The following is a 14,644-nucleotide window of genomic DNA, read 5'->3' on the forward strand; positions in this document are numbered from 1 at the left end:
TTTGAATGCTACCACATTTTTCCCTTTTTACTCTACTTTATAGCATAACAAAAGAGGGTTTACCCCTTGTTAGTTTAAATTATTTGACTAGATTCTGTCTGCTACTAAGAATATTTTCATACACAAAAAAAAGCTACAGCCAACCTAAACAAAAAAGCTACATAGCATAATACTGTTGTAGTATTGCACTCAAAAATCACTGGGTAGATCAATCATATAAGTATGTCTCAGAAAAAAATGTTTGTTTGTTTTTTCAGACAGCAACGATCCTGATATCACACTAGAAATAAAGTGTAAAAAATATGGTGCAGAACATTCTCTATTCCATAAAAAAAAATATATTTTATTGCAAGCTGGGCAGACTGGGAACAAAATTCGGTCCAGGCATGTTTTAATTGCAGCGGCCCTGTGAGGGGGTGTTTTGTCATTACCAATGACAAGCACGCCCCCTCTCAAAGTGAGCATGTCGGTTCAATGGTCTTCCAGAGTAGCCCATGCGCACAGCCCTGCTGAAGAGCTCTAGTATGAGAAAAGGGCCCTGTATTTGTTCTGAGCAGCACAAGCAAATTTAATGGCATGCTTGCAGGTAATGTATAGTAAAGAATTCACAGCATATCATGAATAACTTCACCTAAGCGTATGAATAAATGATATGGCCATGCCCTATGTGTTTTGTCCTTCAGACTACCTCAGAGAATTCCAATAAATCAAATTCTTTACTATATGTTACGTACAATAAAATATATTTTTATATGGAAGAGAGAACATTCTGCACAATCATTCTTGCACTTTATTTCTAGAGTGACACCAGGATCCATGCTGTCTGAAAACTCCGTTAGGAAGGTTTTAAGACATACTTATATGCTTGATCTACCTAGTGGTTTGGGAGTGCAACACTATAACTCGTTTTGAGCTATATCACCTAAACAATGTTATATTGTGTCGTTTTTTTATTCCTCTATAGGTTGGCTGTATCTCTTTATTTGTGTATGACATTTTGTGTATCAGGAGTGGTATATTCTGTGAGAGGCCAATATTTAACTGTGCTCAGTATGCAATTCCCCTCGCTGCTTTGGTGTCAATGGTTGATGTATGTGTGTATATATTTAATGACAAAGTTTTACCAAATAACAATTGCTGCACCGTATGTGACTATTGACATCTATTAACTTACTATATTATTTTTGAACCTGTACAACATACATTTGTTTTTATTTAATTTTTTTTATTTTACAGGGTGATCATTGAGTATTTTGTAAATGCTCTTGTTACCCTTATGCTTATGGTATTTATTTGAGCACATCTATACATTGTTGGGTTACCTCTGCTAAATGGAAAAGTGCTGATTTCCCACCACATTTTGACAGTTCGGGGCTGCTAATCTGTGAAGTATTTGATGAAATCTAGAACGAAAATAAAGAAGAATAAATTGTTATATGACATTAAATATGTTCAATATCGGGATAGGAGCAGTGTTATAAATATTTTTTTACACCTCAGCAAATCTCTCATGTAAAACAACATACTTCCCTTATACTGGTTTGATGATATCTACAGTGGGTGAAAGTATGCCACTTGGGTTAGTAATTGTTACATTTTAGTTCTATAACACACTGACATTTAGAATAAGCATTGCATTAATAGGCATAATAAAGCTCTAAATCCAAACTTAGATTTGGTCAAATATCATCATAGCTCACTTCAATTCCTAAACCGCACCAGAAGATTAGGTTTGATACACACCAAAGTAATTAATTTCATATTGCTCAACTGGTCACCATTTCCTTTATTTGATTTTTAGGGTATATACTTAAATGAAAAGGAGTGTTGATCATTGGTTTGTATGATGAGGCGCAGCCATACAGATTTATAAATCCCAGTTGCCTTGAGGAACCTTCTTGCTTATTTTTACACAAAACTGCCATGAAAGAACACGGCAGGGTAGACCAATATGACTATAGGCAGCACATTATTTCTTATAATTTAAAGAGTTTTAGGGTGCACCCTAAGTACCAAAACAACTTTAGCTTAATTAAGTTGTTTTTGTGTACTTACAACCTTTAGCAATCTCTGGACTGCTAATGTAATGCTAAGAGAAATGGCAGAGTCCATTACCTCCTCCCACCCCTGTAGGAATAATATGACACAAAACCTGAAACTTCCTGTACTGTTTGGAAGCAAGGAGGAAGCTTACATTTTCAGCAAATGTACAAGATTTATATCAGTGACTAGATACATTCATACCTTTACAGGCAGGTAATGTACAAAGAATTTCCATTGCATAACGAGCATAAAATACTGATTTATGTTCACAGGAGCAGCTAGTACTATTCTGTAACTCCATCACACTCTAGTTTTACTGTGATATATGGATTACTATTTCGTGATCGCTTCTATGCCCCTTTAATATGTGTCTGAAATTATTTCATTTTAACATAATCTACAAATTTTGGAAAAGGACTGATCCTGTCTTTAAAATGTATTTCTTGTCATATCCAAAATGGCCGCCCAGCATCGACCTAACGTGCAGAGTACCAGTGTCCAGCCACCCACGTACCTCCTGGGGGCCTGGGACCAGATCTGCTCAAGCTTTTGGGCCATATTACACAGCCGCGGAATGAGTCTCCAACGGGCGGTGAAAACTGTGGCATCATGGGTCCGACCCACAACGAGACGCCGCTGCTACAGATACCTGCCTCAAGCTCCCAGAACGGCAATCCGGCGACGCAGATACTTGCGCTCCCCACAGCGGGAAAAGGTACCAAGATGCTCCCACTCCCAAGTTCACACGAGGGGAAAAGCCCACCAAGCAGACCACATAAGCACCCCACCTCACCTGAAGCTATGCATTAAGCGCAGCAAGACCCAGCTCATCCTAACCAACGCTGCACGCCAAGCAATCAAGCGGTTGAACATCCCACAGGTCACCACAAGAGCAGACTCCCAACACAGAAACATCGAAGACAGGAGGAACTGCCAAACAGAGCACCAGCGTTTCCCGGTGTCAGGGGTCGGCTGAACTTGAACTGGACTTACCCGTTCGTGCCAGAGTCATGTAAACGGCTATGTACCTTTACCTAGGGTTTATCATTTGGACACTGTCCAGACGTCAGTATCATTTGATTTTTTGTTTTTGCCTTTTTTATCGTTAGCCAATATTTGTTGGCGACCGTTTGTTAATGTTTTAAGCTTGAATCCACGCTCTTTTCAAATACTATACTTTTTACCTCGTTAGTTATAGCTGAAGTTAATCGTAATCTATGTTTAAAAAGCAATGTTTTAAGAGGGCGTCAGTAACAAACCATCATAACTGTTACACTCACCCCATAATTTACCTAGCCTGTACTAAAAGTTGGGTTTCACATTAATTCGTGATTCCCTTAAGCGACTCCCCAAACGGAATCAACCACAACAGCTTACTCGCATAGTTCCCATAACGCTGGATACAGCATTTTACTCACTTATCCCACGAGCAGAAAAGTTAAGCGTTGTCAATTTAGCTTATTTTATTTAATTTTATGTTATGACTATTCTTAAGTAATGCCAATCGACACCGGATATCGCATAACTTAACTTTATAAAAAATGTGCAAGTTCAATCCTGTACCTCTATGTCTAAATGTTTTATGATGCGCTGGAGGACTGCCTTTGGGGTACCTCCCAAGCGACTGTATGAAGCTTCTGCACTACAAAAATAAAGAATTAAAAAAAAAAAAAAAATGTATTTCTTGTGCTGGGATTTTTGCAATAACCTACATTGCCCTCTATCTTTCTTAGTTCTTAAAGTTTCCTACCTCGGCAAACTGAAACAGTGCTGACTTCTCACATTGCTTAGCAGAAGGCTGGACATCCGATTGTGACGTGCTGGAAGAAATCTTAAAATAATATGTAATTATCAATAACTTGTTCTTGACGATTAAACGATTTAAAAAAACAAAAAACTTTTTAAGGCTTTCCAATAAGGAGGTACATTTTGGCTGTGTATCTATAGAAGTAACTGAAAACAATTCTAGCAGTCTACAATTCAAGGTCTGTTCTGAGTTTTAGACATGCTATAGATAAATATCAATATCTGCTGCATAATATATTCAATAATGTATACTTAAACTGATACACTTTTAGCCCTTCAAAGGAGATTTGAAGTATAAAATGACCCAGTATTACACCTATACAGTATTGGTATTCTTTTTTACTGTAGACCTTATTGACCCATCTCCAAACATAGCTCTTATGGTTGTGACCATAAAGTTCTATTTTGGTCTCGTCACTCCAAATTACAGTGTGCCAAAAGCTGTGAGGCGTTGTCGGGCATATTGTAACTGGGCTTTTTTGTGGCATTGGTGCAGTAAAGGCTTCTTTCTGGCAACTCAAATCACACAGCTCATTTTAGTTCAACTATTGTCGTATTCTGCTCCTTGGAACAATCACACCGACTTTTTCCAGAGCAGCCTGTATTTCTCCTGAGGTTACCTGCAAGTTTTTCTTTGTATCATGAACAATTCTTCAGGCAGTTGTGGCTGAAATCTTTCTTGGTCTACCTGACCTTGGCTTCGTATGAAGAGATCCCAGAATTTTCAACTTCTTAATAAGTGATTGAACAATACTGACTGGCATTTTCAAGGCTTTGGATATCTTTTTATATCCTTTTCCATCTTTATAAAATTCCATTCCCTTGTTACGCAGGTCTTTTGACAGTCTTTTCTGCTCCCCATGGCTCAGTATCTAGCCTTCTCAGTGCATCCACTTGAGAGCTAAGAAACTCATTGACTATTTATACACAAACACTGATAGCAATTTAAAAAGCCACATGTGTGGGAAATTAACATTAACAAGGTGTGTCACCTTGTCAACTGTAACAAGGCTAGACATTCAAGGGTATGTAAACGTTTGATCAAGGCCGTTTGGGTGATTTCCATTATCATTATGATTTAAAAAGAAGCCAAAACAACTATGTGATAAAATATGGCTTCATATGATCACTATCCTTCAATAAAATACATTTTCTGATCATATCATGATCAGTCCTATTTTCAAAAAAAGAAATCCAATATTTCACAACTTCTGCTAGGGTATGCAAACTTTTGAGCACAACTTTATGCTGATTAAGACTTTTAAATAATAAAATAAAATAAAAATGAATATAGACTAGGCACATTTACATCAATTAGTAGACACATTCCATGAAAATATAAAACATGCATACCTCAGCAAACTGAAATAATTCAGACTTCCTGATCAACTCTGAAGAATTTGAATCCTTTGACAAACTTGCACTGGAAGACACCTTGAATAAAAAGAAACTGTATGATTCACAGAGAGCTCACTGGATGTTATTTTTCAACATATATTTTCTGTATTGGCTTTACATATACACTTATACTGTGTACTCCTGAACCTGTAATGTTAAAAACACTACTTAGCCCCCCTTAACTATAGTAAAAATGCACCTTATTTCCTTCATCTGCCTACTTGGCTGACATCAGAATTGTTAATCTCAGCCAATCACAACGTTTTGCCATTGGAAAGCATTAGATCGGTGGATATAGTCAATTCTGATGATCTCAGCCAAGGAGGAAGGCAAGGGGGTCTTCTTGGTCGATCAGAATCTCCTCACAGAGATGCAATACATCACTCTGGGGAAAGTTCAGCGTTTCTATACAGAGCATAACATCAGTGCTGTACCAGGAAGCACCTCTAGTGGATGTCTGAGGGGTGGAGCCCAGCTTATATTCTGATCTAAATTTGGACCAGAATTTTAAGATTTGATTACTGAGGTTGTTTTTGCCGCCAAGTCTACCTCTAGTCCTGTCTATCCCTAGTTTAATAGGATGTATCCATAACAAAAGAGACAGGTCAGATAGCTCCAACATGTATTTTTCAATATCTTGCCAACACTCATTAGATCCTATATTTATACATTTAGAAAGATGTTTGAGGATAGCAGCACCATGGTATTTCTTTATATTTGGAATTGCTAAGCCTCCATTATCTATGCTTTCCTTTAGTAGCTTTCGGTTAATCCTTGGCTTCTTTCCTCTCCATATATATTCCATAAAGCTTTTCTGAGTTTTTGTTAATTGCGATCTTTGTGAAGATATTGGGAAAGCCTTGAAAAGAAAATTCCATATTGGTAAGACATAGGATTTAATGATGTTTGTTTGTCCCAGCCATGAGACTTTTAGGGTCTTCCAATCATTAAGCATTCTGGTTGTCTGGTTTAACTAAGCGTCGTAATTGGCCCCTGTTAGATTATTTGGATGAGATGTGATAATTATCCCCAGTTAAATCGATACTATCTGTAGCCCATTTTAAGCTATATTTTTCTCATAGTCTGTCCTTAGATTTCTATCTACCCGTAGGTTTAAGCCCATAATGATAGATTTAGATGTATTGAGCCTATAGTTTGACACACTACTAAAGATTTCTAATTCTTTAAGTAAAAAATAGATCGAGGTTTGGGGATCTGTTAAGATCAATCTGCATCATCTGCATACAGACTTAATTTTGCCTCCTTGTTACCAAATTGTATTTCTTTAATGTTGTTATTCATTCTAATAAATTGGGATAGAGGCTCCAGAGTGAGATTGGAGAGAAGGGGTATACCTACCTAGTCCCTTTTTGAACACTAAACCAAGGACAAGCAATACCCAATCCGATTATCCTCGCTTAAGGGTTAGTATAAAGAGCCAGTATTGTCTGTAATATTCATCCTTTTAAACCCATCCTAATTAATGTTTAAAACATAAAGTTCCAACTAACCTGATCGAACGCTTGATTTGCGTCTAATGATAATAATATAGTCTGGTCAGTTCTTCTGTTAGAGAGGTCAATCAGATCTACTACTCTACGTATATTATCTGAGGGTTGTTTTCTAGTGACAAACACTACTTGTTCAGTATGGATCCAAGAGGGAACTATGGATTTCAATCTATTGGCTATAATGGCTGAATAGATATTTAGAACCCCATTTATAAATTAGATAGGACGGTAGTTTTCAATCTGAGATGGATCTTTATTGTTTTTTAGTATTGGTATTATATTTCCCTGGAGTAATTCTGAGGTTATTTTGCCTCTCTCTTAGAAACTGTTAAATTATTTTGCTAGATGTTTGCATATATCAGCTTTCATTGTCTTATAAAATATTCCCGAGAATCAATCTGGTCCAGGGGCTTTTTTTTTTTTTTTTATCTATTCCTAATTCAACTTCTTCTCCTGTTATCTGGTAGTTTAGAGCCATGATTTGATCTTCTGTAAGACTTGGTTGTGCACATTTTTCTAGATTTTCTTGGATCTCTTGATTTGCTTTAGTGGTTTTTAAATGATACATTGTTTCATAGAAGGACCCAAAAGACTGCCCGATTTTTTAGGGGGAATATATGGTTCCCTCTTTATTTGATATTTTATATATGCTATTGCCAGCTGTCCATTTTTTTTTAGCTTAGCTGTCAAAATGTTGCCTGCTCTATTTCCTTTGGAGTTGTAGATCTGATTTAACATCTTTAGGTTGGCCTTTACATCAGAAGGATTTTTCTTATTTATCTCATTCTCTTTTGAGAGGACTATGTATAGGTCTGTGAGGGTTAAACCCTTTTTCTGTTTATTTCTGGCTCCCATTTTTATCAGATGACCTCTTATAACACATGTTTTTGTGCACCATATTTTTTTCGAAAGAGATCTCTGCGGTTAAATTTTCCTTAAAAAAAAATAGCCTAGTTATTTCTTTTAGATATTTTAAATTTTCTTCAACACTTTTAGTTACGCAGCACTCATTGCATTGTGTCCATGCCCTGAATCATTCGAAAAGTTTCCACGGTGGAATCTTCAAACTTACCACCCAAATGCTATACATTCTGTAACTGTATCTTTAAAGTGTGTACTACATTGCTTAACCATATAGTGTTTATTTTATCTTTTTTAGATGCATAGCTAAATCCCTAATATCCTGTATCTAGCATATCTGGCCCCCTAAAAAAATGGTACATGGGGCTACTGTTATATTCGTGAAACAATGTTAAATCAAAATACTGAGGTTTTATTGCACTAACTCATATCAGGATTATGAAATGTCCTGTGAAAATTGGGTTCATGAGTATGAATAAACACAATAAACACAAATAAAAAATATAACCACTAAATGGGGCCTGCATTTGTGATCAAGTGGCTAGACCAAAAACCTCAAACACCATTTGGAATACTCTGGGCTGCCTACTTTTGAAAATGGTAAAGGTGGAAAAGGTATTACCCAGGATGCCACTCTCTCTCAAAGGCAACATAGGCTTAAAAAATATATTTTGCCAAGTTTCCAGATATGAAGATTGAAATGGGAAAGCCCTATATTTGACCCTGTAGCTTTCCAAAACCCCATAAAACCCGTGCATGTTGTACTCGTGAGACATCGCTGAACACAAATATAAGTATTTTAGAGCAGTAAAACATATAATATCGATGATATCAGTGAAAGTGCAGTTTTTAAGTGAAAAATGCAACCCTCCCCTCCCACCCACAATTAGACTACTATTTTGGACAGCGTTTGTGAGTAAGTGGATAATGAAAAAGACTCGACGTACCCCATTTTGTATACCTTGCATTGCCTACTTTGCAAATGGTATGCCATTATAAGGATAATTTTAATTCATGGGCTGCCATACTGTCTCAAAGGCAAAATAGGTCCTGCAAAGCAATCTGGCAAATTTCAATGTGTAAAAACTGAAATGGACAAACCCTATATTTGACCTTGTAGCTCTCCAAAACACCATAAAACCTGGTCATGAGAAATTTGCTGTGCTCAGGGGACATGCCTGAAAACAAATATGTGTATTTTACTGTTGTAAAAGCTAACAGTATTATGACATTCACAGTTAAAATGCAGAAGAAATGCAAAATGTCTTAATTTCTCACTTTTTAATTTCACACTTTATTAAATTATGTTTCATATATAAATATCTGATATGAAATGAAAGCACTATTTCTCCTAAACAATATGATATTTAATAAGTGTGTGTACACTTAATATGATAGAGTTGAATTATGGTTGAACAGACCTATAGCTCACATTTTACAGTGTGTGTTGGTATAAAAAGCCTTAAGGGATTAGGAATACAAACATGTATTCATTACACTTTAGTGTTAGCCTACCTATTTAGCTGTTCATGCCCCCAAGGAAGTAAGAAAACAAAGGATTTTGCTTATAATTAATCCCTCGCCTCCACTGGTTGACCTCATCGATACTGATGATCTCAGCCAATCCAATGCTTCCCCATAGGGGGGCTAGTGTGCATGCACATCAATTGCTACACTGCTCCAATCAGCATTTCCACATAGAGACGCATTGAATTTAGCATCTAGATGTAGAGAGTGGAGACACTGAATGTTGGTCCTGCAGTTTTTGCGGGATCTCATCTAGGAATTCCCTCTGGTGAGTGTCCCGATTGACAGCCACAAAAGGAGGCGGTGTTAGCCAGCAATGTAAACACAATATTTTCTGTTTATACTGCTGAGCCTGCAGGGATTTTCTCTTTGCCTTAGGACTGTAGTGTTTCTGGTGCTTAGAGCGTCTTTAACATGGTAAATAAAGCTACCTATATATACTGTAGTATATTACATACTGAAAATAAGGGCAAATTGCACTCTTAAGTCTACTCAAGGGGGCTGGATTAACTCTACAAAGACTTCACATACGCTGAGAAATAGATCTGGATCCTCTTAATTGTGAGTACTATTCAAAATTGATAAACAGAGTACTCTATTGTGGGATTTACTCTTGTATAGTCACGCACCAGATGAGTGTTTTACCAGCCTGGTTCATGGCTCTTATTCCTTGCCTCTGGTTATATTGGTTATTGTATCTGGAGTCTCCTATTGTATCTGGAGTCCCCTGGTTTCATTGAATAGTTTGTAATGTTTTAATGCTGAACGAAAGTTTGGAACAGCCCATCCATTCTGTGTTGCCTGGGCTAATGGGGAAGCATTATCCCAAGAAGCAATGGGCTGCTGTAACTGGCAGAGAGTGTCAGCGGCGGAACGCTTTCAGACAATCATCATGCACATTGCTGGGCATACCCCAGGAGGGACATTATTAATGGTAAACTGTTTACAAACTGTGAAATACTGATTGCAGAGACAGTGCTAGGGGACTTCAGGCTCTATAACCATTTTAATAAGATTTTAAAAAAATGGTTATAGTGCATACCGTGTCCTTTTAAATTAAAGGATCACTATAGTGTCAGGAAAACAAACTTGTTTTCCTGACACTATATAACCCTTAGGTCCCCCCCACCCCTCAGGGTCCCCCTCCCGCTGGGATGAAGGGGTTAAAACACCTTCAGCCACTAACCTTTCACCAGCGCCAGGTGACCTCACCTCCCCCGCCGTGGTCAGCTCCTGAGTGGAGCAGAATGCGCATGCGTGGCAAGAGCCGCGCGCGCATTCAAACAGTCCATAGGAAAGCATTTCTCAATGCTTTCATATGGACATTCTGCGTGCTGAATGTGATTTTCGCATCCAGCATCGCAGAAGCGCCTCTAGCGGCTGTCAGGAAGACAGCCACTGGAGGCTGGATTAACCCTGCAATGTAAACATAGCAGTTTCTCTGAAACTGCAATGTTTACCTCTGAAGGGTTAAAACCTGGGGGACCTGGCACCCAGACCAATTCATTGAGCTGAATGGGTCTGGGTGACTATAGTGTCCCTTTAAGAACAAAGCATCTGCCAGGCATGAGAAATCGTTCAGATCTTTGTGGTGATTTATCTGAAAGAGTTAATAACGTTACCTGTCATATACAAAATGTATACTTGTTTTACTAAGTGTGAGGCGAAGGCATGGTGGCATTCTGTTTACTGTACTTTTGCACATCTTTTCATTCATCTGAATATTAGATTAGGAACACAGCATGGTAGAAGGCCATATTTTCACAAAGGGAGAATTCCTTATAGCCATCACAGTGACTGTTTAGATACTAGTATGAAGTAACACTTGGCTCCTCATCTGGAAACAGGAGTGCCATTTACATGCTTCTGTCGGTGACTCTTCAGTCACTCCTCAGCTTGTTTTTATGCCACCACAAACATGCTCAGTGTTAAATAGAAGTATACTATTAGCAAAAGTGCTTTATGGAACACTGATTACTTATTTGTCAAACTATAACCTAAAGTCAGAACAGTTATTCCCATAATTCAATTATCTCATTTTGAAATTCACCTCTGTCATTGAGCTTTCTACATGTGTGTCCACGGCATGATCCTCATGAGCAGTCAACGCATGTTCACCCGCTAAAAGCAGCATACTGAGACCTCCCATCTGTGTTGGATCTTGAGAATAAACAATAAAAAAAAATATAAATCGAGATAAGCATGTTACATAGAATTGGTATAGCTTGGTGAAGATATGAGGAGGGAGAGGGAATGGGACACATGGAGGGGCTGCGGGGCAGAGGGCATGAGGCACATGGGGGTGTGGGGGGTGGGGTGTGGGAATGAGACACAGAGAAGGGGGAGGCCCCGGGCAATTTTTGCACCGGGACCCAGTGGATTCTAGTTACACCTCTGAGCAGGGGTTAAAACAAGCGGAGTGATTTGAGGATGGATGTATGAGATATATACAGATGAGGTTGCTGGAAACTTTTGTGCAAATTGTATTTAGTTGCTAAAAGTGCATGCTGATAACAGCTAATAGGGTAGTAAAATGTAAAGTGTCTGTGCATACTACACTGCTGTATTTGAACATTAAAGTATTTCAAAAACATAATAAAAAACATAATAAAGTTTGTCTGTTGTATGTCGCTGATCCAGAAAATTCTTTGCCATATGTGATGGCAGAAATCGAACAGTACAGTAAGGTATCCAACTATAAACTTAACTTATCCAAATCTATTGCAATGTATAAGAATATAGCACCAGATATAATAGAACAACTACTAAATAGATTCAACTTTTCTCAATCAGAAGAATTTGTCTACCTAGGAATTAGAATAAATAAAAACCTAGAAAGAATAATGGAAACAAACTTTATGCATCTTTTGAAAAATACAAACAAAGACTTAAAAGAATGGTGCCATTTAGAAATATCGTGGTGGGGTAGAGGTAACACTTTGAGATCTTATGTTCTGTGTCAGGACCCCGCGGGCGGCTGCAAGGGGAGGCTGCAGTCCGCTCGCGGCACTCACCCTCCAGCCGTCCGCGGTCCCCTTCTCCACGGGGTCTCGGCGAGCGGCATCCCTCCAGCCTCGGATGCCGCCCGCGTCTTCCTCCACGCCCCCCAGCGGCAGCATGCATGACGCTGCACGCTGGAGGACTGCCCAAGATATGTCACGCCGGGGTCAGTCACCTGACCCGGCATTAAAGGCACAGTGCCTCAGTCACAGTGGGGGGTTTAGATATCTCCCACGTGTGATTGTTAATTCTGATTGGAAATTATCCAATCAGAATTAACCTGATGGTTTAAATACTTACCTTTCCTGTTCCTCCCTGCCCTGTTGTGGTCTTTGCTTTTTAGTATTGATTCTGAACGTGTGATTTCTGGTTACGTACTCTCTGGCTTGTTATACTGACTTTGTGACTTTCTCCTACCCTTTGACCTCGGCTTGTTTCTCGTTATTCTGTTTTCTGGTTCCCCTTACTCGGCTTGTCTCCTGACTATTCTGTGTGTGCTTAGCCCGGCCACTCTAAGGACCGGTACTGCACACTTTCTGTGTGTGTGTCTGTGTGTGTGTTAGCGTGTTGGGTTCCCTGAATCGTGACATTACAACAGGGCCATAATGGAACCTGCTGACATACCCCAGCTTTTGGTTAATCAGGAGGCTAGAATGGATGGCTTGGACCACCGTATGGTTCAGTTTGCTCAAGCCTTACAGACCATACTGACTCATACTGCACACTTGCAGCCTGCCGTCCAGGAGGTGGCTGCTGCTGTGTCCGAACCCATTGCCACTCCAGTACCCGTTCCTGCTCATGTAGTCCATATGACACCGCCACAGCGCTATAGTGGTGACCCAACTTTGTGTCGTGGTTTCCTCAATCAAATTGACATCCATTTGGTAATGAATCCACGTTCCTATCCCACTTACAGAACTAAAATTGCCTTTTTGATAAACCACTTGTCTGGGAGAGCTTTAGCATGGGCCAACCCCATGTGGGAGAATACGTCTCCTATGTCCTTCGCAGATTTTCTGACAGCTTTCAAACGCACGTTTGATCAACCCGGTAGGGTTGCTTCTGCTGGCAAAGCTCTGCTTAGGGTCCGACAGGTTAACAGATCTGTAGCGGATTACACTATCGAATTCCGCACTCTAGCAGCTGAGGTGGTATGGAATAATGATGCCCTCGTTACAGCCTTTCAGGAGGGTTTGGCCGCTTACATCCTGGACGAAATAGCATCCAGGGAATTGCCTGTCCTTCTGGACGATCTTATAGATTATATCATCCGTATTGATAATCGTATTAGAGAGAGACGTAGTCAGAGGCGTATGTTTACACAGATGTCACCTGCTTTACCCAGTACTGCGTTACTGGCATTACCCCCTTCTAGACTACCTCCCCCTGATACCTTGCAATTGGGTGTTACTGGGTTAACCGAGGTAGAAAAATCATACCGAAGAAGGGAAGGGTTATGCCTTTACTGTGGGAAAAGGGGACACCTTCTAAGAACCTGCCCTGAATTGCGGGGAAAACTGCAGCACCCAAGGCCTATAGAGGGGTCGGCCTCGGGCGTTATGTCGTTTACCCCTCACGCCCCCATTACTAGACCATTTATTACGGTTACCCTTTTTGTTGGAAATACCTCCGTGATAACCAAAGCCTTGATAGATTCAGGGGCTGCTGACAATCTTATGGATGAGTGTTTTGCTAAAGCCACATCGTTGACTCTGATCCAAAGGGTCACTCCCTTGGCTGTGGAGGCCATAGACGGTAGACCACTGGAGAAGCCTCTGATGACCCATGAGACCAAAGAACTGGTTATGTCTGTGGGTGCCTTGCACAAGGAAAGATTGTCCTTTCAAATAATCAACTCCCCTACAGCCTCTATCGTTTTGGGCTTCCCCTGGTTGGTTAAACACAATCCGATGATTGATTGGGGTTGTTTGGAGATACTCTCCTGGGGGGAATCTTGTCAAAAGGAATGTATGACTCGTGTTTGTCCTGTTGGCTTGCTTAACGTACCCACAGCCAAACCACTATCTGTTTATGTTCCCCCTGTGTATGCAGACCTAGCTAAGGTGTTTGAAAAAAGGGAGGCAGATAAACTACCCCCGCACCGTGAATATGATTGTGCCATAAACCTCTTACCTGGTACTATGCCGCCTAGGGGCAAGGTATACCCTCTTTCTGAAAAAGAGAACCAGGTAATGGAGGAGTACATACAGGAAGCCTTAACTAAAGGTTTTATCAGAAGGTCCTCCTCTCCTGCTGGGGCTGGTTTCTTTTTCGTTGCCAAAAAGGAGGGTGACCTACGGCCTTGTATAGACTACAGGGGCCTGAACAATATAACGATTAAAAATGCCTACCCTATTCCCCTCATCACGGAGTTGTTTGACCGGGTCAAAGGTTCTAAATACTTCACTAAATTGGACCTCAGGGGGGCTTATAACCTTGTTCGTATAAAGGAGAATGATGAGTGGAAAACAGCATTCAATACCCGTAGCGGACATTAT

The 14,644-nt window shown here is 39.7% G+C and overlaps 1 protein-coding gene across 1 annotated transcript in view; it reads right to left on the minus strand.

Moving 5' to 3' along the window:
• BBX (BBX high mobility group box domain containing) overlaps window positions 1-14,644 on the minus strand; it is a 185,484-nt gene that overhangs the window by 43,532 nt on the left and 127,308 nt on the right. The window contains exons 7-10 of the mRNA XM_063457468.1: window positions 11,197-11,306; window positions 5,203-5,283; window positions 3,794-3,874; window positions 1,323-1,403 (exon numbers count right to left, since the gene is read on the minus strand). Coding sequence (XP_063313538.1) covers window positions 1,323-1,403; window positions 3,794-3,874; window positions 5,203-5,283; window positions 11,197-11,306 — 353 coding nt within the window. The remainder of the gene's footprint in view (window positions 1-1,322; window positions 1,404-3,793; window positions 3,875-5,202; window positions 5,284-11,196; window positions 11,307-14,644) is intronic.

Source organism: Pelobates fuscus, chromosome 1, assembly GCF_036172605.1.
Source record: "Pelobates fuscus isolate aPelFus1 chromosome 1, aPelFus1.pri, whole genome shotgun sequence".
Lineage (NCBI taxonomy): Eukaryota > Metazoa > Chordata > Amphibia > Anura > Pelobatidae > Pelobates > Pelobates fuscus.